General features: G+C 30.3%; 1 protein-coding gene across 1 annotated transcript; it reads right to left on the bottom strand.

Moving 5' to 3' along the window:
• LOC143076115 (TBCC domain-containing protein 1-like) lies at nt 1–25,312 on the bottom strand. Its single transcript, XM_076251767.1, has 19 exons — nt 25,205–25,312; nt 23,519–23,652; nt 22,253–22,314; nt 21,658–21,720; nt 20,346–20,446; nt 19,772–19,880; nt 17,697–17,766; nt 16,598–16,673; nt 14,706–14,802; nt 14,011–14,077; nt 13,367–13,487; nt 12,273–12,360; nt 11,694–11,742; nt 6,175–6,254; nt 4,512–4,634; nt 3,527–3,702; nt 2,562–2,659; nt 1,606–1,755; nt 1–920 (listed from the first exon to the last, which is right to left on the bottom strand). The coding sequence occupies exons 2-19, from the start codon at nt 23,621–23,623 to the stop codon at nt 846–848; spliced, it is 1,710 nt and encodes a 569-aa protein (XP_076107882.1). The 5' UTR covers nt 23,624–23,652; nt 25,205–25,312; the 3' UTR covers nt 1–845.
• Between the last annotated feature and the right edge of the window lie 4 nt (nt 25,313–25,316).

Here is a 25,316-nt window from a genome sequence, read left to right as displayed (position 1 = left end):
TTGAAAATTAACAAGATTTGTACAGATTACAAATTTGGTCTGGACTATACAAGACAGAGCTTGAGACAGAAAATTGTACATCTATCACAGTGTAGAAATTATTCATACTTCTATGAATTATAATATTAATAATATGTCATGAGATCTATAAAACTAAGACACAAATAATATATTAACCATGTTCTCCATACATAGGTGTAAACCATTCAGATATACTTCATAGCATGAAATTTTTATAACACAGTGAAGAAATATTAAAATATATATAATAGAAAATGGCAAATCTACTTAATGGAAGTAACCATTCCCTTTTGATATAAAAGTAATCAATTGTTTCCCCCCTTTTTAAGTTATATTTTATCAAAAGAAGTTTATCCAGACTTGAAAAATGAGTGTTTACAATCTGCCTTAAATATGAAAAAGTGAAACAAAGCTTTAGTTCCAGCAAACAGCACTTAAGACATATGTGTATATAATGCAAATCTAAAAAAATATTTTTAGAAACTTGTAATATTTGATTATTATCGGAGATGAGAACATTTTCGGAACCTTTAAATAAATAATGATATATTGTAACAATTAACAGATATGATAGCAGAAGAATTTAAAATATCATGGACGGTTTCTCCATTTTCAGGAATTCCTTGCACAACCTTAAAATGCACAGCACTTTTCTAAACACAATAGTCAAAGTAACAATTAACACTCAATATCTGTGTTTCTGGACTGCTGTTGTTGTATATATGCACCAATGAGATGGATAGCTGTTAAACACTTTGATTCAGGTAGTTAAAGATGCCATATTTCATAATTAAAAAATCCATGAACAGTCATCAAGAAATCTTTCATGTTGTTGTTGATGGTGGCGGTACAACTAAACTATCCAGTTCTCTTTTGTAGTTTGTCTCTGCTAACCATACCTACAAATATATATAACTTATTCTGCAACAAGACATGTTTACATCTAAATACGGGTGTACATTTGTACAAACAAACTTATTGGATATTCAACTACCTAGTATATAAACATCTACTCGTGGTAATTTTCTCGTTTGAATTGTTTTATATTTGTCATTTCAGGGCCTTTTATATGTTATATGCTATATGGGTTTTACTCATAGTTGAAGGCTGTACGGTGACCAATAGTTGTTAATTTCTGTGTCGTTTGATTTCTTATGGAGAGTTGTCTGAGCATTGGCAATCATACAACATCTTCTTATTTTCCTAACCTGCTTCTAAAGCAATAGTTTATCTTAAAATTACACAGTTCTTTTTATGTATTCTTTGGCAGTCTGTTTATTAATTAGCACTGTCAATTTCGAAATATATTGTTAAATATCAATTATAAAGTATTTTTCATATGTCAATTTTTTTTATAATTTATATATGCCTGAAATAAGCAAAAGCATAATACATGAATTGACAATGATTGCTGTTCATGGTTGACCTTTTTTTCATAACTTTTGGTTTCAGAGAACTTTAATCCTCTAAAACAGGTCTAAATAAATGACAAATCTAGCTTAAAATTGCAATTCTTATAATTGGCAGGACTATAACAATCCAATAATTTTTTAGGAAGTCACAAGAAACCAAAAAAATACATACATGGAACCTAGATTCTACTAATTCCTGGAACTCTTTCCTCTGCTGTTTATTAAGTCCAGCATCTTTGACAGTTTTCTGCCAGCTGTCAATCTGTTTCTGTCTCTGAGTCACAGCTTTCTGATATTTGTTTGGTAGTCCTCCTGGAATGCTCTAGAGAAGAAATAAATAATAACATAAACATATAGATATAAAATAAAGCTACCCATTATGGAGAAATTAAGAAATTCACTTGCTATAGAGGAAGTTGTATTTTACCAGATTGGTATTTAAATAATTAAGTGGTGTTTTTCTTTTAATACAGTACAAGTAAATCATTTTATATATTATGTTCTCAAAACTATGCATTGAAAATTCTTTATTTGTAAAACTAGGTTTTACTGCAATGTGTAAATCAAAAAGCACAAAGAGAGATACTACTAGTCTTGTTTCACACAAAAATGCTTATTTCCACATATTATTAAGAATCTACAGATTCTATTGAAAATAATATGCCTCTATTACACAATTTCTTCTGTCTTTTCAAATTGCAATTTTAAAGAACGAGTTTTTTATATACCAGTACTTGCACAATATGTTTAAATCAACATGTTCAGGCTTTTCTTACGAGCATCTGACATCACTCCATTTATTTTCTGTTCTTGTAATTTTAAAAAGAAGCAATGGAATTTTAGCCTTTAAATTTTGTAGGGTATATTAATCAGCCAAAATCAGAGGATCCTGAAAGGTCTTTAAAACAGAAAGTAGAATGAAGCTTTTTTAGATCTATGTAAGCAAAGCTTGGACACAGGATCTGTATATGTACTTTCTTAATCTTAAAAAATGATAGTTTTAACTTAAATTCCTCAAACTTACAACTTGAAAGTCTTAATTCAGAAAATACTTTTTAGCATTTAAAAAACTAAACTGAAAGAATTTTGATCTGAAACATTCTAAAATAACTGAACATGAAAACCTACTGTAGTTGTTCCTTCCACTTCAAATGGAATGTTAAAGGTAAAGAATTCTGACACCGGTAACAGTTCCCATACTGGTCCCTCATCTTTGTGGTCTGGTCCTGCAGAAAACATTAAGGATGATTAAACCAAAGGTAACAGATTATATCAAATCTCTCATTAGTTCACTCATGTACAAGACTGACAATGGTGAGTTTATCACTATACTGTAAACCAACTTATTTTTGGCGGATACTTAATTTCCCGTTTTACCCTTCCTAGACCACTTCGCGGCTATTTAATTTTGTGAGTTTCTGAAGTTAAATAAGGAATGATCTAAGTGTTACATATTCATGATGATTAATATTTGCATTATTATTGTACTCGTGAAAGTTGCGAAAATAAATTGCTCATGAAAATAAGTTGGTTCACAGTATATAAACATGATGTTATAGTAAAAACTAATTGAAAATTCTGTTTTCACTGAATTAAAATTTACTAAACACAGGATTTCTGAGAAACAAACTGTAATACTTGTTCAAATTCAGTTGTAAAATAGTTTGATGAATAAATAATGAGCTGTGTTGGATAGAAATTGACCTTATACAAGTTCACAAATACATGTACATAAATAAGACTTTGATTGATTTTGGAACATTCAAATATGAAATAAAAGATGAAACTCTGTGATTCATACCTGTAGCCAGGAGGGGTTCGTCCAAACCCCTTGAAACCAAATAAGCACTGTTAAAGTCAACGTTCTGTTCAAATTGTGACTGTTAAAGTAAAGTTCATGAGTCCAAATAACCCCCCTTTGGAAATTCCTGGCTACAGACCTGTGTTTAGTTAGGTTCTTATAACAGCAGTTACATTCTTTGTGAAATGATTTTCAAACAGGAAATAGGTTAACAGATGTTTTGATAATCATTTGAATAAGGTCCATTTCTATCAAACACAGCTTGTATAATAAAGAATTTTCCAATACCTACCAACACATAACGGCTGATCCCAGAGATTTTTAGAATTTCCTATTCCAACTTTATTCATATGATCCTCAATGCTAGGATAGAATGTGTGATATGGAGCTAGAAGTAATGTGTCATTCCCACCAAGTATTACTGGTCTGTTTGGTGTCAGTGTGTATAAATTACACAGAGTACTGCCGCTGGAAAATAAAATAGATCAAATATTATACAGGAGGATGTTGAAAATAAATAACCTGACCTGGTAAGACAAAACAGGATGAAAAAAAATATTGTACAGTACAAACTGCAGGATAGAAAAGTGTACAAAAGTGAAATATACATTTTTTTGTGGAGCATACCTGTGATGCTTTGCAAGTAATGAAAATATATATCCAATCTAAAAAACATCCCCTTAGTATTTCAAATGTTGTCCCATTAGTAATAGTCTGTAATATTCATCTCCTCCTTCTCTATTGTATTTCTATATTTCTCTAATTCTTCATCAATTTATCCCTTTCTGCACCCATTGTATAAAAAAAATTTAATTAACGTGTGGTTCGTTTGATCTCAGTACTTCATTGGTTAAAATCCGATTATGACGTCGAATTTTCTTGCTTTCCTCTGAAATTACTTTTGTGACGGCATGAAAAAAGGCGACCATGCCTGATGACGTCACATAGAAAGAACACATCTTTTTGCAGATCATTGGAAAAGAAGGAATAAGTTTGCCTGCATAATGTTAGAAAATCATTAGAGAAACAGATTCTACCACCAAATCTCGAGTAATACGATATTTATCCACTCTCAACAGTCATATTTTAAATTTTTAAAACGCTCGGGCAAACCTCCTGTTTTAAATTTGAAAATTTAACGGTCTCGAGTGGATAAATATCGTATTACACTCGATGCAGTGGTAGAATCTATATATATCAAATAGCCATTACCAAAAATTTACACATAAAATCCAAATTTTTCTTGTTTTTCTAAAAAAAAACCTATATTACTGTACCTGATCATAATGTTTCTACAGGGTGCTATCAGTGTAACCTTCTCACAATGACTAAGATATATTGTGGTTTCTACAGGTCCAAGAACTATAGTTGTACTTCTACATTTTTCTATTGTTACTGATCTGAAAACAATAAATTATATAACCTAAGTATTATGTATTTTCAATATAAAAAGAATATAATATTAGTGCTACTTCATTCCATATAAATCCTTGCTCAGCATATGTATTAATCGATTGTTACAAAGACTTAGGAAATAGTAAGGGAGCTACCATTTGATTTTTATGGGGGGGGGGGGGGGGGGGCTAGGATTAAATTTGAAAAAAATAGGCAGGACAGGAGTTTTGAGTAAAAAAAAAAGGCAGGATGAGACACTTTGCCAAAAAAAAAAGACAGGATGACAATTTAGGTAAAAAAAGTCAGGATAAACTAACAAAAAAAAAGGCAGGATCGAATAGAGTGAAAAATAAAAATGCAGGACAGAGATTAGAACTAAAAAAAAATGCAGGACAAAATTTTTCATCCTAGCCCCCCCCCCCCCATAAAAATCAAATGGTAGCTCCCTAAAGCAATATTATTCCTGGACTTTTTCATTGAACAAAAACTATGTTATTTTCTATTTGTGTTGTTAAAAGTCCTAAATTCTCTTCAACTATGTACTTTATTTGGCCTTTTTTAATTTTTTATTTTAGTCACTAATAATTCTTTTTGAAGATAAAATGTGTGTCCTTTGTGCAATATTTTTTAATGATCATTACTTATGGTTGGCAAATCAATGAATTATCCAAAGCGTGAAACTAATATTATATGTTATTATACCTCAGTTTTCATTTTCTATATAATATAAGTACACAATATTTTGACTATTTTTTCAAATTGTAAGTGTTAAACTATTGAACCGGTCAATAGTTTCCAACTATTGGACCTCGATGAAACTATTTGACCGCCAGCATCATTATATTTCGCAGAATTTCTTATGCAGCTACGCGATTGGGGGATTTTGAAATACATCCAGAGTAATGATGTCGTGTTTTACCTATTGTTTCTAGGGTTGACGTCAGTGCAAGAGACCTAGCCTTAGCATTTGAATATATTTATGAAGAAAACGTTATGGTTGGGTTTCTGCTTTTTTATATTACTAAAGTTGATTTTCACTGCCATTTATTGTCTGTTGTCTTTTTGGATATAATAAAACACTTACTGACTGGATATTCGTGGAATAGTAAGTTTATTGCCCCTCGGATACAACTATACCCTCAGCTACGCCTCAGGACAATAGTTGCTCCTTGGGACAATAAGCTTACTAATCCATTCATACCCAGTAAATAAGTATACAATATTGTTTGATAACGGTATGTGTCCATCATCACCATCTTCATCTTATAAATACAGAACTTACATTCAGCAATGTTTCAATAAACTGTTGACACAGAGTTATGTAAAATCTGCTTGTAATTTCGATAGTATAATGCAAATGTTAAAATTAAAACGGCAATAATTTTAACAGGTAGACTATGCAAAACATTCAAAGTCAATGAACTGAAGGTGCAAAAAAAAATAATCTCATAGGAAATGAAAACTGCCAATGTAAATACAACTTCTAACAAATACTATATAATTAACTTATTCTATAATTATGGTAATTCTGTTTAGTTACTATACCTGAGAGGGGACAGTAAATATAGGTAAGAATAATGACATCTGTGTATCTTCACGCTGCTATTCTCTAATGTATTGGAACTCTGAAATATTGGGAAAAACCAATCATTAGTTTCTAATATCCACTGAATTTTTACCCCAAAAAAAGATGTTTGTTTGTAAGCAATTTAGAAAAAAAAGTAAATATATATAAATGTTAAAAGATCATTGAACAGAAGCAAACATGAAATTTAAAAATTAATTCTATCATAAATTATGTTACTTGTAGCCTCAAAAATTATAACTGATTAGATTATAAAATTCCATAGTTTCAATTAAAAAGTGAATATTTTATCTCTTGAATTTTTTAGGTTTCATTTTCCTTGTGGAAAACTAAGGTGGTACCCTTTTCACTATCGTCCTGAATATGCATGAAATATTTGCCACTGGACGTTAAGCAACCAACAATCAATCAACCTTGTGGGAAAAAAATAAGACAATGACTAACATTAATTTAACAAGAAGTTACACATAAAGTCATGCATGATTTACAGATTGACTATCAGTTATTGACTAAAATTCTATGCTGTGGGTATAATCAACTTTCAAAAATTTAAAATTAAAACGTGCAAATTGAGGTACAAATGAAGTTTCACAGAACTTTTTTGATATATCTTTCAGTTTTACTTTAGCACAAAAATATTTGCTCATTTTATTTATACTATGATGCTCTCGACACTTTTTTTGGGGGGGTTGGGGGTAACTTTAAGTAAAAAATTGAAACATTGGGAAAACACTTTTACGTATAGATGCACATGTGTATGGTTTGTTGATACTGCTTGGATATATTGGGCTTATAGATATTTATATTTATTATTATTTAAGCTATTCTTGTTTAACCACTTGATAATATTATGTCGACTATAACTATTGGTAGTGTAAACTGCAGGGGTTTATCAGAAACAGTTAAAAGAATTGATATATTTACAAAATATAAGGACTTATATGATATAATTATATTAATAGACACCCATAGCACATCTGAAAAAGAAAAACAATGGCTGCATGAATGGGGATATGTGGGGAAATTTAGTTCTTTTTCTAGTAAAAGTAGAGGGGTAGCTGTTCTTTTCAGAAATACTTTTGAATTTAAAATCCATGGAGAAACCATAGACTTGTCTGGTAATTTTGTTATATTAGATATCACCATTCAGGACTATCGTATAACTTTGGCAGCAATATATGGACCGAATAATGATGAACCAGCCTTTTTTGACAACATAAAAAACAAAATATCCCACTTTGGCAACTCGTCAATTGTAGTCGTGGGAGATTGGAATGTTGTTCAAGATTATGAGATGGACACATTATATTATAGAAATGAAAATAACCCCCAGTCAAAAGCTAAGATACATGAGGTTATGCATGACCTTGATTTATTAGATATATGGCGCCTCTAACACCCTTTTGAAAAGAGGTACTCATGGAGGGGTCCAAATCGCAAACAAAGTCGTTTGGACTACTTCATGATTACCTCTGATATAGAAGCATTTGTAATTTCATCAGATATAGGAATTAGTTATAGATCGGATCATTCTCCAGTACTTATTGATTTAAAATTTTCAAGCCAAATTAGAGGGAAGGGTACATGGAAATTTAATAACAGTCTTTTGAAGGAAACCGAGTTTATTGAAAAAGTTAAAGGGGATATCAAAACTGTCATTGAAGAATATGAGTCTGATCCATCTATTGATATTGAGACAGAGGACAAACAGTTTAATATAAGCTATCAGCTTTTATGGGATATGATTAAGTTGAAAGTTCGTGGATCTGCAATCTCATTTTCGTCTTTCCGGAAGAAGGAACAAAATAATAAAGATAAAGAATTATTATACAAGATATCATTATTAGATAAAAAAACTCATAGAGAATAACTTGCCATCAGTACAACAAGAAAGGGAAGGGTTGGAACTAGAATTAAAAGTAATAAGAGAAAAAAATGTTAAAGGGATAATTACAAGAGCAAAGGCAAGATGGCAAGTAGAGGGGGAAAAGGGAAGTAACTATTTTTGTAATTTGGAAAAAAAACATTATACAGAAAAAATTATTCCCAAACTTATTCTGGAGGACGAATCTGAGATAACAGATCCATGTATTATTAGAAATGAACAAAAACAATTTTATAAAAAATTGTATACTAGTTCTAACCCATTGTTACTTGAGACTCACAGGAGCACATTTCTTCAGCATGACAATCCTTTTATTACAAAACCTATTGAGGAAGAGGTGAAATCATGTGAAGGACCTTTATCAGTACAGGAATGTCTGTCTTCTCTTAAACATATGAAGAACTCTAAATCACCTGGTATAGATGGATTCACTGTTGAGTTTTATAAATTTTTCTGGAATGATATTAAATTTCCACTAGTAAGATGTTTAAATGAGGCTTTAGAGTATGGAAAGTTCTCTATCACTCAAAGACAGGGACTCATTACCTGTATACCAAAGGAGGGTAAGTCAAAGTTTTATCTTAAGAACTGGCGACCTATCACACTGCTGTGTGTAGACTATAAGATAGCTACAGCCAGTCTAGCAAATAGATTTAAAAAGGTCTTGGTAAATATAATTAGTCAAACACAAAAAGGTTTTCTTAAAGGTAGGTATATTGGCGAATGTACTAGATTTATTTATGATCTAATGGAAAAGATGGAAGAAGACGACATTCCTGGACTTTTACTTTTAGTCGATTTTGAAAAAGCTTTCGACACAGTCGAATGGTCTTTCATATATGAGGCTTTGCAGTTTTATGGATTTGACCATACATTTATAAATTGGATTAAGGCTTGCTACTGTGATGCTTCTAGTGCTGTGTTGAATAATGGTTATATTTCAGAATTTTTTTCATTAAAAAGGGGGGTCCGTCAAGGGGATCCTCTGTCTCCTTACCTATTTATTTTAGTGCTAGAATTACTAAGTGCAGCTATTAAAAATGACCCTGAGGTTGCAGGTGTAACAATTAATGACTCTGAATTTCTGTTGAGTCAATACGCTGATGATTCTTCCGTAGTCCTGGATGGTAACCAAAAATCCCTAAATCAGTGTTTATACTTGTTTGATAAATTTTCAGAATGTGCTGGACTTAGGTGTAATGTTGACAAAACTGAAGCCGTATGGATTGGGTCAAAAAAGGGTAGTATGGAAAAACTTTTGCCAGAAAAAAATCTTGATTGGAACCATTCTGGGAGGTTTAAACTACTAGGTATATGGTTTGAACTTGCTAAAATGGATAAAACTCTATGTAATTTTACAGCCAAGATAAACAGTATCAAGTCATTACTCAATACTTGGGCTTATAGAGAACTGACATATATTGGGAGGGTTGTAGTTATTAAAACTTTAGCACTTCCCATTTTGGTCCAAGTTCTGACTGTCCTTCCTAACCCCCCAGAAGGGGTTTTGAGGGAGATTCAGAATATATTTTTTAACTTTTTATGGAAAGGAAAACCTGATAAAGTGAAAAGGGCAGTGATAATGTCCGAACACTGTGATGGTGGTCTTAAGATGCCCAATATTTATTATTTTTGCTATAGTGTAAAAATGTCTTGGCTGTATAAATTATTAGATCCCCAAAACTACTCTCCTTGGAAAGTCTTGCTACTTAGTTATATACAAAAATTTGGGGGGGACAAGATTTTACACTTAAGTCAGGAAGGTTTACTTTATTTAGCAGAAAAAGTTAATCCATTTTGGCATGATATCCTGGTGAATTTTTCCAAGTTAAAAAATAAGCTTAAAGCTGAAAACAATACTGAAATTTTGACCCAGTCCATATGGCTGAATCCAAACATCAAAATAGATGGCAAGATGATTTTGAGGTTCAAATATGTTGAAAATAGTATATTCTTCATTAATGATCTTATGTCAGATAATAATACATTATTCTCATATGATGAATTTAAAAAAAAGTATGATATCAATACTAATTTTGTAGAATTTTATAGTATTTTAAGTGCGATTCCAAAGAGATGGAAAAGTATAATAGAAGGTAGTTCAAAACTGGAAAATATTGAAAATAAATTAATAGATAAAGTTAAAAATGAACCAAAATCTTGTAAATTTTTCTATACATTATTTTTGGAGGATAATAAAGTGTTATCTTTATCTTCCCGTGAAAAAAGGGATAGAGATTTAAATATGCAGATTGAGGATTGGAATGCTATTTATTCCATGCCCTTCATCATAACCAGAAACTCTTTTTTGCAAAACTTCCAATTTAAGATTGTTCATAGGATTCTACCATGTAATTCATTTTTATTGAAATGTAAATTAAAAGAAACTGAACTTTGTACTTTTTGTTCAGAAATTAAAGAAAATATTTTTCACATTTTTTGGGAATGTAATGTATCACAAAACTTCTGGCTATCCGTTATAGATTGGATTAAAAATTATGGCATTCTCCTGCCTTTCAGTGCAAAAGAAGTCATTTTAGGTGTGTCTGAGGATTTTGTCAACAGTAAAATAGTTAACAATATTTTGTTGTATTTCAAATATTATATATACAAATGTAGATGTAAGAACATATCCCCCACAAAATGTGGTGGGGTAGAATATTTAAAATATTGGATTAATATAGAAAAATACTCTGTATGTTTCTTAACCCCTGTACAAAAAGTAAAAATGGATCAGAAATGTCATTTGTTAGAAGCAGCTTTTATTTAATTTATTTGATTAATTAACAAAATCTTTTTGTAATATTTATGTCTATATCTTATTATATCCATATGACTTAATTGATTTATCAAGTATTACTTTATTTTAAAAATGTGTATCGAATACTGTAGTATGTAATTTCACATGTTTCATCATCAAAAATAAAATAATTACAAAAAAACTTTCAAAAAGGGAGACTGCCTGGCAGATATAAAAATTATGAAAAAGTATAACTCATATGAAATATGGAGATGTTGTATGATCATCAACAAGCCAACTATCCATTAGAATCTAAATGATTTGGATTTCAGAAACTATTGCTTTTATTTTTCCCAAATATCAAATAATTTCTTAAAACATATTAGTTATATGTTATAAAAGGACAAACAATGTAATTTCAGTTTTCCAATCTGTGAATGGGGAATAAAATATCACAAGGAAAATTTTGCCAAAAATTAGGGAGGGCCTGATCATGAGCATCACATAAAATAATTATTTAACATTGAGTAGATAATCACAAAATAAACTCCATGTTTAAATCTCAAAGCTTGTTCTTTTTATTTCCAGCAAGCTTGAGTCAAGGGAGTTGACTCTTTTTGTAATTCTGTCATTATTCAAATGAGTTCTCATCATATAGCTCCATAACATATGAAAAGGAACTATTTGAAGAGGAAAATGTGGAGTTTTATTTAAGAAAATAATTCTCCACATTGATAATTTTTAGATGTGCAAATGATTCATGGCCAATTTGGCCCAAAAAACTTGTCTTGTGTTTAAAAACCCATATAGTGTACATGTCAGTTCATAATACAGATGTAACTTTCCACACTTACTCGTCCTATCGTCTGTTTGCTGACCTGACTCATTATTATGATCTTGTTTCTACAAAAAAATCAAAAATATATCTTAAAAAAAGATCTTTTAATCATAAAGAAATCATTTTCCTATTTTTGAATAATTTAAAAGTTAACTTTATGAAATAATTCTTAAAAAGATTTAAAGATTCAACAGAATTTTTTTTTTAATAATGATTAAAAATCTATCTATATCTAAAGTGAATATTCAAACTATGATACTTTTTTTTTTTTTGTTTTAAACATATATGAATTATTTGAAAGATAAGATAGCTTTTCAAGCTTTGAATAACATATTCAGCAGTTAATTAGATTTTTTTTGTAAGCTGCAGTATAAAAGATTTAAATGCTTTACAAGCAATGTCTGTATGGACAGAAAGAAGGTTTTGTAAATATTTTACAAATAATTGTCTTTGAATCTATCGTAAAATGTAAAGCAATATTCTTTTTAAGTATAAATGTAAGACACTATTCTTACATTTTTTATGCATGGTTAAGATAAAATGTCATCCTCTCAAAAACAAAATTCAATTATTCCTTAAACTGTTTGATTCTTACCCTTTAATGTGTTCTTTTGGCACAACATGAGCATTTGTGGCTATTTTCCCTCTCTTCTTTGTTTCTGATTTCACATCCTTTTCCTCTCCTAAAAGAATTTTTATTTCTGTAGTATTTATCTTTGAACAATGTATTCTTTGTCTTCATCTATACCTTTGTTTTTTGGGGGGGGTTTGGGTGTAGGGAATTAGTGTAATCTAAAACTGTCCAATATTTTTGGTATTTTCTGTTTACAATTTATGTATTAATCTTTTCCAAATCTGCATTATTTTTTTTTCTATGTACTGTTGAATTAACTTTTATTGGTTGGAATTTGTGTAGTATTATTTGGGTACTGGGGACTAATAGACAGGGTAGTCTACATCTTTTAACTAGTTTTCATTTTTAAAAGGTGAAGGTTGAGGTTAATTTCTAGATATAAACTGGGGTACGGTCTTTAAAAAGAAACAAACAGTTGAATTTTAACAAAATAATTTTAAATTTAGCATTAACTAGAAACTAAAAACAAATGTTAATGTATTAAAAATTTGATCTGTTATCTGTTTGTTGTAAAAGTGTCTGATATCATGATCCTGATATTTGAGTGCTCTAATTTGATATATCATGATTCCGATAAGTCTGTTATTAGTACCATCCAGTCATTCAATATACCTTATATAATCTATACTAAGTATCAAATTCATAATACATTTGTAATGGATGGAACACAATTTCAATTTGATTATCTCCCCTTTACCATAAAAATGTTACTTATATTTATATGTAAGAATAATTCAAGGTAATCACCTTACATATAGCTTGGATTATTATTATGATTACTGTGGATACATTTATTTTTCATAGGTACCAATTTTTCCTGGATTGAGGAAAAACTTTTTTTTGTAAATATTATTTTTGTGGTTTTGGCAAAGTCAGCATACATTTCCTTAGATATATTTTAACTTGTTGAACATCTACCAAGGAAATCTACGAAATTTAATGGCCAAAGAGTACTAATGAATTCAATGTAATCAATTTTGAAGAGTCCTATGATAAGATTATGGCTGAAGAAGTTTTTTTGTACTCGTCTTATATTAAAATTATAATTCACAAACCTGCTCCTGCCCAAGACAATCTACGACCACTTGCTATGCAGGCTGATATACCAAACATATTTTGAACCAAACAATCCTTTATCCATAGCTGTAAAGGTCTCAGAGTAAAACTTTTTGTTAACTGAAATGTAAAGAAAACATTTACCTATTGTGAAACATTTGTGTGAGGTCTATTCAATTCAAAACATTTTTTTTTTTTATTATGTTATGATTTCTGTATAGACATACTTACTTTTGAAAATAGAAGTCTCGTCTAAAAACTTAAAGTTTCAAAATAAATGTTGCTTTTCACAATGATGAAAATGTGATGTTGGTATATGTCAATGAGACAGCAAACTAAAATCCCTATAAAATAATTGATTTAAATTATATTTCTGTGAAAATTTATGTAGTCATTTCAGTTTCATACTTCTTTATATATAAATAAAAATTTTAGACTGCATGTCCTCAATATATACTTTACCAATACATAAGAAACAATTATATAATTTTAGAATTTGACAATTTAATTTGCTTTATGTATAAAATCCTTAGGCCTTTCTTATGTATAATGTATAGGCATATGTTGATTTTAACATATGATAAATATTATGTATATTGTAATTTACTTGTGTTTTCCCCTTTATGTTACCCCTTTAATTTACCTTTGAGTAACCTGTTCTATGCTGCACTGTTTGTAATACTGCTATATCTTGAATAGGTAAAAGGGATCTATAGAAAAAAAACACATTATAAAACTAAACACATTACAAAATTTTACAGGTATCATATTTTACACTACCATCAATCTTAATCAAAATATTTGATGGGCCTTTATAAAAGGTTGGTGGAAAGGGACGAAGCAATTTGCAAACATTCGCTCATGCAAATTTAAAAAGAAACACAGCCTGTCCTAACAAATCTGAAAACATTTCATAATCTTTCAATTTCCAAAAGGGCAGTATTCAACTAACTGCACCATCCAACTTATTGTAGTAGAAAGCATATTTTTATCCTGCTTTTTAAATTTATGCCTGTTTTTTTAATTTCCTTCCACAAGGCTAAAGGTGGTGGTGTTTGTGCACACATACAAATGTTTTTACTCTCACTTCATATGTGTGCCTCTCAGGCTATGTAGACCATGTGTTATTTTTTTCTTTGTACATATCTTTTTTTCTGGATAGTCAGATGTTGGCGATTACTGTGTGGTGCTGTACAGTTCAATGTTTTGGGTCATTACTCTTATCTTATTATTGATGAATTATTTTAAAAACACTGTCCTATCATGTAATAAAGTATGCTTTTGCAGTTAATTGGGATCAAATGATTAAAAGCTTTTTCAAGAAAATGAACCACTTACTTGCATTTATCTATGGAACCAGCTATGAGAAAACTTATTGCTGACAATGCCTGTATAGAAACCAGGGACTCTGATGGATTGTTTCTGTTATAAGACTCTGAAAAAAATTGAATTTATATCATATCAATTTACTTTATATAGAGATTAATACATGGCCTTTTCCATATCGGCCCGGGTATCACCCCAAGACGTAGTCGAGGTGCTGATATAGGTCGAGGGATGATACCCGGGCCGATATTAAAAAGGCCAAGTATTAATCTCTTTATCATATACTTCAGACAATTGTTTTATGTATGGCAAATTAACAAATAAAATTACTAAAACAGTCAAAAACTTTATAAAACAGTTAAATTATGAATCTAACAAATACACCATAATTGCCCAACAATAACATTACTACCTCCATATTTATTTATGTTACTATTTCCCATAGACGCATTTTGAAACATTGAAAATTTGGAAGAGTTTTATTATTATTATTATTCCATGTTTGTTGTACTATAAAAGGATTCATAATTGTCAATGGCATTTGTTTATATCAAGTACTAAACCCCCATAAAAGTTCCCGTAAATTTTGACGTCATCATAAAAAATATTTGATGTCACAATGGAAAAGTAAACAACCGATACCGGAAATACCAGAAGTAATTTGCACGAGAGACACTATTATGGGTTTTGTGCCCAGGATGCCCCTGATATGGGTTATCAGCCCGGGTTGGAAATTATGGCTTGTGTACTTCTGCTCATTACACATATGCAAAAGCTATCATATCAATGCTAAGTATATGATAAAATGAAATAAAATCAATCAGCAATGAATAATTGTCTTCAGGTTGGAGACAAATGCACCTTCAACTAAAGATGCCAGGCTAGAGATTACTGTATAGTATACAAGCTACTTAGACCCATTGATCATTTATGAAAGATTTAAAATATTTAGTTTTAAAAATATATAGAGATGAATACATGGCCTTTTCCATATCAGCCTGGGTATCATCCCGAGAACCCCATATCAGCCCGAGACGGAGTCGAGGTGCTGATATGGGTCGAGGGATGATACCCAGGCTGATATGGAAAAGGCCATGTATTAATCGCTTTATCATATACTTCCGACAATAGTTTTATGTATGGCAAATAAACAAATGCAATCACTAAAACAGTCAAAAACTTTATAAAGAAGTTAAATTATGAATCAACTATACTATAATTGTCCAATAACTGCATCACTACATTGTACCTCCATATATATTTATTGTAACATTTCCTAAATAGGCATTTTGAAACATTGAAAATTTGAAAGAGTGTTATGATCATTATTACTCCATGTTTGTTGTACTATAAAATGATTCATAATTGTCAATGGCATTTGCATGATTTTGTTAGCACGTACTATCCCCACAAAAGTTCCCGTACATTTTGACGTCGTCATGAAAATTATCTGACGTCACAATGGAAAAGTAAACAACCGATACCGGAAACACCAGAAGTAACTTGCACGAGAGGCACTGATATGGGTTTTTTGCACGAGAGGCACTTGATATGGGTTATCAGCCCGGGTGGGAAGATATGGCTTGTGCACTTCCGCCCATTACACATATGCAAAAGCTATCATATTAATGCTAAGTATATGATAAAAATAAATAGAGCATTATGATCCTGGCATTAATATAATAATGACTTTCAAACAAAAATATATATATGTTGAATTTATGCAGTAATATTAGGAAGTTTTATACATTCATGTGATTTTACAGCAAAATCCATGCATATACCATAGTGGTGCTAGTTTGAAGTGTAAGGCAGATGTTGGTCAATAAATTTAGACAGATGACCAATCACAGCCCCTCTTTATATAGGTATTCAACAGGATACTTTTTTCATACTAAACTAACCTGGATCTACAAGAAGTTCAAGTATTTCATGCATATTGCTCTGTATATATACCAAATGACTGTGGTCATCTAAAGTCTGAAAATACAAAAAATAAATAAAACATAAAAAAGTTCTTTTCTCAGTGATTGATTTCTCTAAAATAATTTATTCACAGATACAATTCATTAAAAAAAAAATAACCAGGTGTTATCAAAATTGAAATCAACATACATTCACTGTAAATTAGATAGAAAAATAATACATGTATAATTTTATTATGGTTGCAACCTACAGGAACATTTCACATCTTTCTGATGGTTGGTCAATCTTAAAATATCTGGAATGGACAGTACAGTTTGTGTACTGTTCATATTGTTTTCATTCTGACTAAACTATCTTCTCTTGTTCTTTGCATTTGATTGATACTCCCCTTAGTATTCCCCCCGCTATATTTTTGACCAAAATAAATAATTACACCATTATCATGAGGTTTTGTTCATTTTTTCTTTTATATTCATTGCATGCTAAATAACAAGATAAATCTCCCTGATTATGATCTATTACAATATGTTTTATTTGCTCTTCAAATGGTGATCTTTATTTTTTTTGTTTTTTTTAACTCTATATATCTGATGCAGAAACAGAACATGTGTTTATATCAGCCTATGTTTGCATCCAACATGACTTATCCACGAATACCTCTACTAAATATATTCATGCTTATATTTTCTTCTGCAGTTACTGCCCTTGCAATATCAAATAAAAGATAACTTTCTTTAGGGGCAAACTTTTATGTACAGTCCACACTGAAATATCTTTTTTGTACCATAGTCACACATAGGGTTGAAGATGTGTTTTCCTCGGTTTTAGTTTCTATCCCTTATTTTTTTTCTCGATGGATTTATGACTATTTAACCAAAGGTATACTACTGCTGCCTTTATTTAAAATACAAACGGTTTGGTGCCAAAGTAAATTTCCCAAAAATATTTCTGCAGAATAATAAAATAGTATGATACCTGAATAAATGAAAGTTAAACTTTTACAGAAATAAAAAAATGTAAATATAATACATTGTAACAGCTTTATTCACTTTGAAAAATAACATGACAAAGACTCACTTTATTTCCTCTAGGCGTTGATCTCCCTGTACCATCCAGATCTGGAGAACTACTTCTTGTTGTAGGCCATCTAATTCAGTGTTAAGGTTGTAAAGAGATCTGCTGTAATTGCATATCATATAGACATAACAGTTATGCATAGTACTTTTGTGTATTGCTAAGTTGCTGTCACATTTATGTTTTCCCCACACTTCCGTTCTTTCATATCTAAAATCAAAAACTAAAGTTGTCAGGAAACTTGTGATTGTTATTACAGGAAACTTGGGAATTCAAATGTGAATATCTTGTCATAAAATATGACTGTTTTGTAAAGAGTAAAAATGTACAAGGTAAAATAATATTTCAACATGTCATTTATTTTCAAGTGCCTTTGTTTATTTTCTATATATAATCATGAAGATGTTGAATGAATGCCAATCAGACAACTATCCACAAGACAAGAGATTTAATTTATAACTATGATAAAAATTAATGTTTAAATTATATATTTTCATTTATTGTATTTCTGGCTACGGCTTATCCATGAATCACTACAATAACCAATTAGGTGGAAGATACATAGTTCTAAACTAGATGTGTCAAAGCGACACGAATTTCAATAACACATGTGGACACAAACATGATGGTAGTCTCACAGATCAAAAATCAGCTCAAAACCTGGAGGGGTATAGAAAAAAAATCTGTATAACAATGATTTATCAAAGTCCAAAGCCTGTAATTTCAGCAAAAATAAGCAAAGCGGAACAAAACTTATACTTGATCTGTAACTCATCATTGTTAACTCACATATCAATAATCAGCCCAATATCTGAAGGCGTTTAGAAAATAAAGTCTGTATAACTGTGATTTTCAACAATTTCTCAAAGTCCAAAGTCTGTAGCAAAAATTAGTGGAACAGAACGAAACTTAAACTTGATCTGTAACTCATCATGGTTAACTCACATACTAAAAATCAGCCCAATATCTGAAGGCGTTTAGAAAAAAACTCTGTATAATGGTTTGTTGCAGAATGACAGAATGACCGAATTACAGAATTTCGGAATATCGGAATTACGGAATATCGGACAAGGGTAAAACTATATGGCACCGACAACTTCGTTGCGGGGCCATAAAAAGTTAGATTTACATGAAACAGTTCTCCATGTTAGGACTATCATTTTTCAAGAGCATATCAGAATTTACTTCACCAATCAACTTTTGATTGTTAAAACAGAAATGAAATGAGTGCAGACAGCCTATAAATTAGATAGACAATGATGAAAACTTCAAAAGATCATGATGTGATATAACTTCTGCCTCTATCATTATTCCTACATAATTGTATAGTTATTATCTGAATAAGTGTACAAAAAATGTATTCCATATTAAAATAATTTAATTTTGGATGTAACACGTCTTCTGATTGGCTGACATTATTTTGTTATGAGCCCATAGACATAATTTAGTCATGTGACCGTGACGTCATCAACGTTTTTTTCATGGTTTTCTACGGTTTAAAATGGAATTTAGAATTAAATTATAAGAAATGACTGTTATATTTTTTCTGTCTATTCGAAATAACATAAAAAAATGTGGTGCACACTGTTAAATAACCCGCTACACACGTTATTCAGTGTGCACCAAATGTTTTATGTTATTTCTTCATAGACAGAAAAAATATTACAGTCATTCCTTAATTGGATTATTTTCTTTGGTCTAACTGTTTCTTTGGTTTCTGTTTCTTTGATTGATATATTTACTGTTTATGTAACATCTACATTTTATTCTTTTTCAACTTGATATTAAGGATCAGTAGGGAGTTTGTTAATACTAGATCAGTAGGGAGTTTGTTAATACTAGATCAGTACGGAGTTTGTTAATACTAGATCAGTAGGGAGTTTGTTAATACTAGATCAGTAGGGAGTTTGTTAATACTAGATCAGTAGGGAGTTTGTTAATACTAGATCAGTAGGGAGTTTGTTAATACTAGATCAGTAGGGAGTTGTTAATACTATTCAAGTTTATCATTTTGCCACTTCAAATATTCAGCAAACACACAATAAAAACCAGACAATAAATTGTTTTTCAAAGGATACTCATCTCCAGCCACAAGTGAAGCTTTCAAGGACACTTTATGTATCTGTTGTACATATAAATACAAAACAAATTTCAATGTGTTTACTTTTACTCTGGATTTCAGCTGATCTGAAATAAACATAAAAGGACATCTAAATGTTAGACAAAATTCATTTATTATCTATCAAACAACTTTCAAAATTTATAATTTATGAAGAGATCTCAAAATTTTTTGTTTTAAGTAGAGATCTCAAAATTTGCATTTATTAAAGAAGAAATTAATTTTTGGTCATTATTACTTTTTCACTTATTGAAAGTGTCCCTATGATCTGTAACTGCATGTAAGTTAAATGAAATATGCAAAGAGAATGCATATTTGAAATTTAAAACCATTCTAACTCTCAAACCTCAAAATATATACTTGACTTTTCAAATTGTCTGCATCCAATGAACCTCATAATGGTTTTTCAAGAAATGTTTGGGCACAGAAAAATAGATATTTCATAACTTTTGTCTATACATCCATACAAACTATATGAAAATACCTGCTCATAATGAAAATATACATTTTGATAAATTTGACTGAATCTGTACCTCTTTCTTGTTTTGTTGTGCAATTTGACATTTCTTGGTCCCATTCCATCCTCTCAACAGGGGACAAGTCTTCACTAAATAAATGGCAAGTGTGGAAATACCTTAAAAGAAACAACTTTCATGTGTATATTTATTTATATCATATTTTATAAATGGACTATTTGAATTTTGCTCAGATAATACAAAAATTTAATATTTGTGAAGCCTCATTCAATTTGCTATTCGAACAAAAATGTATGTAAACAATCTGCAAGATACACAAGAATTTACCAATTGCAATACGTAATTTATTTTTATCATTTGCTGGGTGGGAGTTTACTGAAACACATGTAAATATACAGATGATTCAAATACAAAATATCATGAAAGTAACAAAGAAGCAAAGACATTTGGATGATATAGTAATCATAGAGTCAAACCTGGTTTCTACAGATCCCATTTAAAGCAACAAGAGTTTTCTGTCAAGCTTGAAAAGGAAATGATATTTACACAGAACTGACATGTTTTGAATAACATTAATTATTTCTGTTTTTGAAATGACTTTACAAATATATTTTGTAGTATCATTCAGTCACATGACTTAAAACTTAAGGATGTACTTAGGTGATCTAAGGTAAAATTTAATAAATCAAGAATTCAAAACTGATACTTTAAGCTGGAAGAGTATTAGTTCAGGATCAAAATAAGCTAAAAATATTGAAAGGTCATGGAGCTCCTTTTCGAGATATTTGATTTATAAAATATGGTGGGAAAAGGCTGACTCAGACCTTTTTTTACCTTATATTTGCATTGGTATTATTTGGGTCTCAAATCAAAAGAAAGAAAATCAAGAATCTGCTTAAATTTCGTCAAATGACCTTTTATGAGCTATTAAGTCTTATGTCAACCTTGCAACGTATGGAAAAACACCAAGAAGTCAGATCATTTGACACTTTTTTCAAAACATCACCTAAGTACATCCTTAATAATCAACTCCATTTTGCTCTTCATTGAGACCTGACAGTTTAGTCCCTTAAACGGTATAGTAGAAATTTCTGAAATTTTCTCTACTTGTTCTGGGATATCAACATAAAATTTAATTAAATGCACAAGAAATTTACATTTAAGGGGAGCTTATCTTGCAATTTGCTATCATTCTAACCAAAAGTCATCTAGAGATTTCTTGGACACACAAATGATAACTCAGGATAAGGATAACTTGAAGATGTTTAGGAGGGCAAGTTTTTTTCAGTAATGTTTGAAATTCACCTACATTGCGGATTTGTAAGTATATTCTTTTGTTAAACTTAACCTTCACACTGCTACTACTTACATCCATGCTAAATCTTCTGTCAACAGAAGTTTGTTACAAGCGATGTGTCTCCATACTGAATAACTGTAACAAAAAAGTAAATAAATATGCTAAAAATAGAATTTTAATGTCTTAATATGTAATGTAAAAAAGTCAATACATGTATAAAAATAAGAAGGTGTGGTATGATTGCAATAAGACAACTCTCCACAAGAGACCAAATGACACAGAAATTGACAACTATAGGTCACAGTACAGCCTTCAACAATAAGCAAAGCCCATACTGCATAGTCAACTACAAAAGGCCCCGAAATGACAAATGTTAAACAATATTTCATTGGATGTTAACCAAACAAACAAACAATTTTAAACAGTACAATTATATTATACATTACATCAATAATAAATCAGAATTAATCTCTTGTTCAGAAAATGTCATGTTTATTGAGCATAATTCACACGAAAATATAAAAGTGTATGATAGTATGAGACACTAAAAAATATAAAAGTCTTTGTTCATGTTGTTACCTTTCAATAATGTTCTCCTTTCTTATGTGGATATTTACCCATGAATATAAGATAAAATATAAAGAATGTATACAAATTAAATTCATACCTTAATTTTGGAAAACAAGACTCTCCTTTATTTTTAGCATATATAACAATTTTCTTTATATTCTACAAAGAAAGATAGAAATTTATGATAACAAAATTCTACAAAATCATTGGAACAGTAATAAGAAAACTATTCTTGAATTATTATGTACAAGATAAAGTGTAGTACCTATAACAAATAAATGATAATGAATTTTATCATAATTTTAGTCAATAAAATATTATCTTGCAAATAGCCTTCTGAACCATTTTTCATACTTTCAAATTGCACATTTCTATTACACATTTTGTTATCAGAAATAAATTCATACAAGAAAATCCTTTTTGTACCACTGGATGAAACAATTGTGTTTGTTCATCATTTTAAAAAAAATAAAAAATTATTAAGCAAGAAATTGAAAAAAGGCAGTTATCTCCCATGTCAACAAGCAGTTGCATTGTGTACTAGTGTAGTACTGTGTGGTTACACAGTTTCATTGTGTACTAGTGTAGTACTGTGTGGTTACATTTATTATGCTAATTTTCATTGATTTCATGGCAAGGATATAATGATATCTGCAATTTATATTAAAAACTTTTTATTAGTTCGAATATCTCCCTTTCAAGATATCCACTAGAATGTGTTCATGTACTACATTTGTTTGAAGTTTCATTAGAATTCATTTGAAGTTAATCTTTATTTATCAAGATTAATTACACTTACAAGACTCATGGAGAAAAATATGAATGAATACTTTATTGCAGAAGCAAACATAATGCTATAGCAAAATACATAATATATAATGACAATAATAGAAAATAAGAAAACCTGAGCAAATTATTGTTTATACATGCTTGATGCTTAGAAACCTATAAAAGATTTTTTTTTATTGTTGATTCTCAGCTCTTGCTTTCTCTGGCTAAGAAATTTTGCGGTTCATGGTGTTTAAATGAATCATCATAAACAGATTTTCATTAATTAATCTGATACTTTTCAGATTTATTAGAAAATACTCAAACACATACATTGTAAAAACTTGTAACTTGAGGTGATCAATACAATGAGCTTCTCTGCCCTATTAAATGGTGATATAATTTGGCTGAGCAACATTTTGTTTTTACTCATTAAGAGCTGTAATTGCAAAAAGAAATGTTATCCATTTATGAAAAAAGACATCTTCAAAAGACTCCCTCTAGCTGTGAGTGTGAGGTGTGTACATGTATGTTTGAAAACCAAAACAGCCATTGTGTTACATGTTGTATATTTCAAACATGATAAAGGACTTACATTAAATGTTAGTCTTGGATGAGGAGCTATTGGAAGAGCCCCATAACTAAATAATTCTGATTTAACCCACAGGGTGACGTTAGAATCATTTCCAGAAGACATCATGTTGGTGACAGTTGGTATCAACTCATCATCTGAAAAATAAGAGAGACATTACAAACTTGAGTACGTAGAGCAGCCTGAAACATTTAAACCACAATTCTTATCAATATAACTCATTCATTTTAGTCTGAGTAAACTAAATGTCAAAATATCTGCATATTTAGTCTGTGTTTATCATGAAAGAATATCAAAGTACATGTATTTGCATATTTAATTTGTATATAGAGATAGCAAGCTAAACAAAATATTAAGTAATGAACCTTTGGTATTTTTCTGACAACACAGCATCTCCTGAATAATGACACAAAACATGGTGGGGATATATTAAATTTAACCAGTTTCATGTGCGAGCAAACTCTCTAAGGTTTCAAACAAAAATTAATCAAAATCTTGTAATTAAGCCTCTTTCACAAAATTTACATGTGTACCAAAAAAAAATGAATATAAGTATATTTGCCCTTTTTTGAAGCATATATCTTCAGTATTTATAAGAGGCTGATATGTATTTTTATTTAAAATACATATCAGCCTCCTATAAATACTGAAGAAAATAATTGTCAGATCAAAATAGAATTGGCACCTGTGAATATTATAATAAACCTATTGCATATATTCAATGAGATTTTTTATTGGTAGTAATTGAACTAGTCCAAAAGACAGATAATTTAGTATTTATGTATAGTACTTCAGCTTGAAGCTGATATAAAGTGTGTGTTTTTTTTAATTAGTTAACCAGTGTGTATGTACATCGTACATAGATCTTCTCATTTTTTCCGAAGTACTTTATGTACCCCTAGTGCTCTGTGTATTACCCATATAAGGATCATTGGAGATGTGTCACTAACTTTATACAACATATTTACATGAACTTAGGGGGGGGGGGGGGGGGGATCATCAGATTGATCTGCAGGTCAAAATCAGGGGCCACTTTAACCAACCAAGGCCACATTACTATCCATATAGTTTTAAACTTACTAGTCCTGGCTTGGTAATAATCTGAATAATTATGACTTCTTGAAAGGCTATTTTAATTATTTTTTTGTGAAGGTGTCACAGAAAAAAATTAAAATAGCCTTTCAACAATGTTCAAGACGTCATAACCATTATAGGTATCAGCTAGGTAAATAACTTTACTGTATATGTATCGTTGTCTCATGGGCATGATGGGTTTTCGTACTATTAACATGATGTCACAATTTCTGTTGAAAAAGCATGCATAGTAGTACAAATTCATATGACGTACAAATACATATGATCTGACCATACTTTTCCAAAAAAATTCTAACACCCAAAATTGCGGCAAGTAAAGAATAAATAACCCGAGACCTCCAGCACTTCGGCCATCAGTCATAATCATTAGGACGGCAACCAGTACTGTATAGTAGGGCTGAGAATATTTTAACTTAGTTTAAGTAGTTGCAGAGTACTCAGTAGGGACACTGATTTTGTCAGTAGTCAGTACACTGACAGTGACTGAGTGACTCCAGTCCTTGATTATATTATTCATGGATTTTTTTCTTTCCATCTATTTTTGACAAATTTAACTTAACAACTATTAAGAAGTACACAAATATTCTTCATTACATTATTCTTCGTAATTTTGTTGTTGTTGCTAAACTGACATGCTGAAACAGAACATTGTTTACAAATTTCAATGAAAAAAACACAGACTTCCGAAAATCAACCGTCCTTACGA

Source organism: Mytilus galloprovincialis, chromosome 5 (genome assembly GCF_965363235.1).
Source record: "Mytilus galloprovincialis chromosome 5, xbMytGall1.hap1.1, whole genome shotgun sequence".
NCBI lineage: Eukaryota > Metazoa > Mollusca > Bivalvia > Mytilida > Mytilidae > Mytilus > Mytilus galloprovincialis.
The sequence above is the reverse complement of the archived record's forward strand: the minus strand, read 5'-3'. Positions and strand labels throughout refer to the sequence as shown.

Coding starts and splice junctions, on each gene's coding strand:
- LOC143076115 (XM_076251767.1), bottom strand. CDS start 23,623: ATGATGTCTTCTGGAAATGATTCTAACGTCACCCTGTGGGTTAAATCA. Junction 17,767..19,771: donor TCACTTGTGGCTGGAGATGA/GTATCCTTTGAA, acceptor ACACTGAATTAG/ATGGCCTACAACAAGAAGTA. Junction 16,674..17,696: donor CAACGCCTAGAGGAAATAAA/GTGAGTCTTTGT, acceptor TTGTATTTTCAG/ACTTTAGATGACCACAGTCA.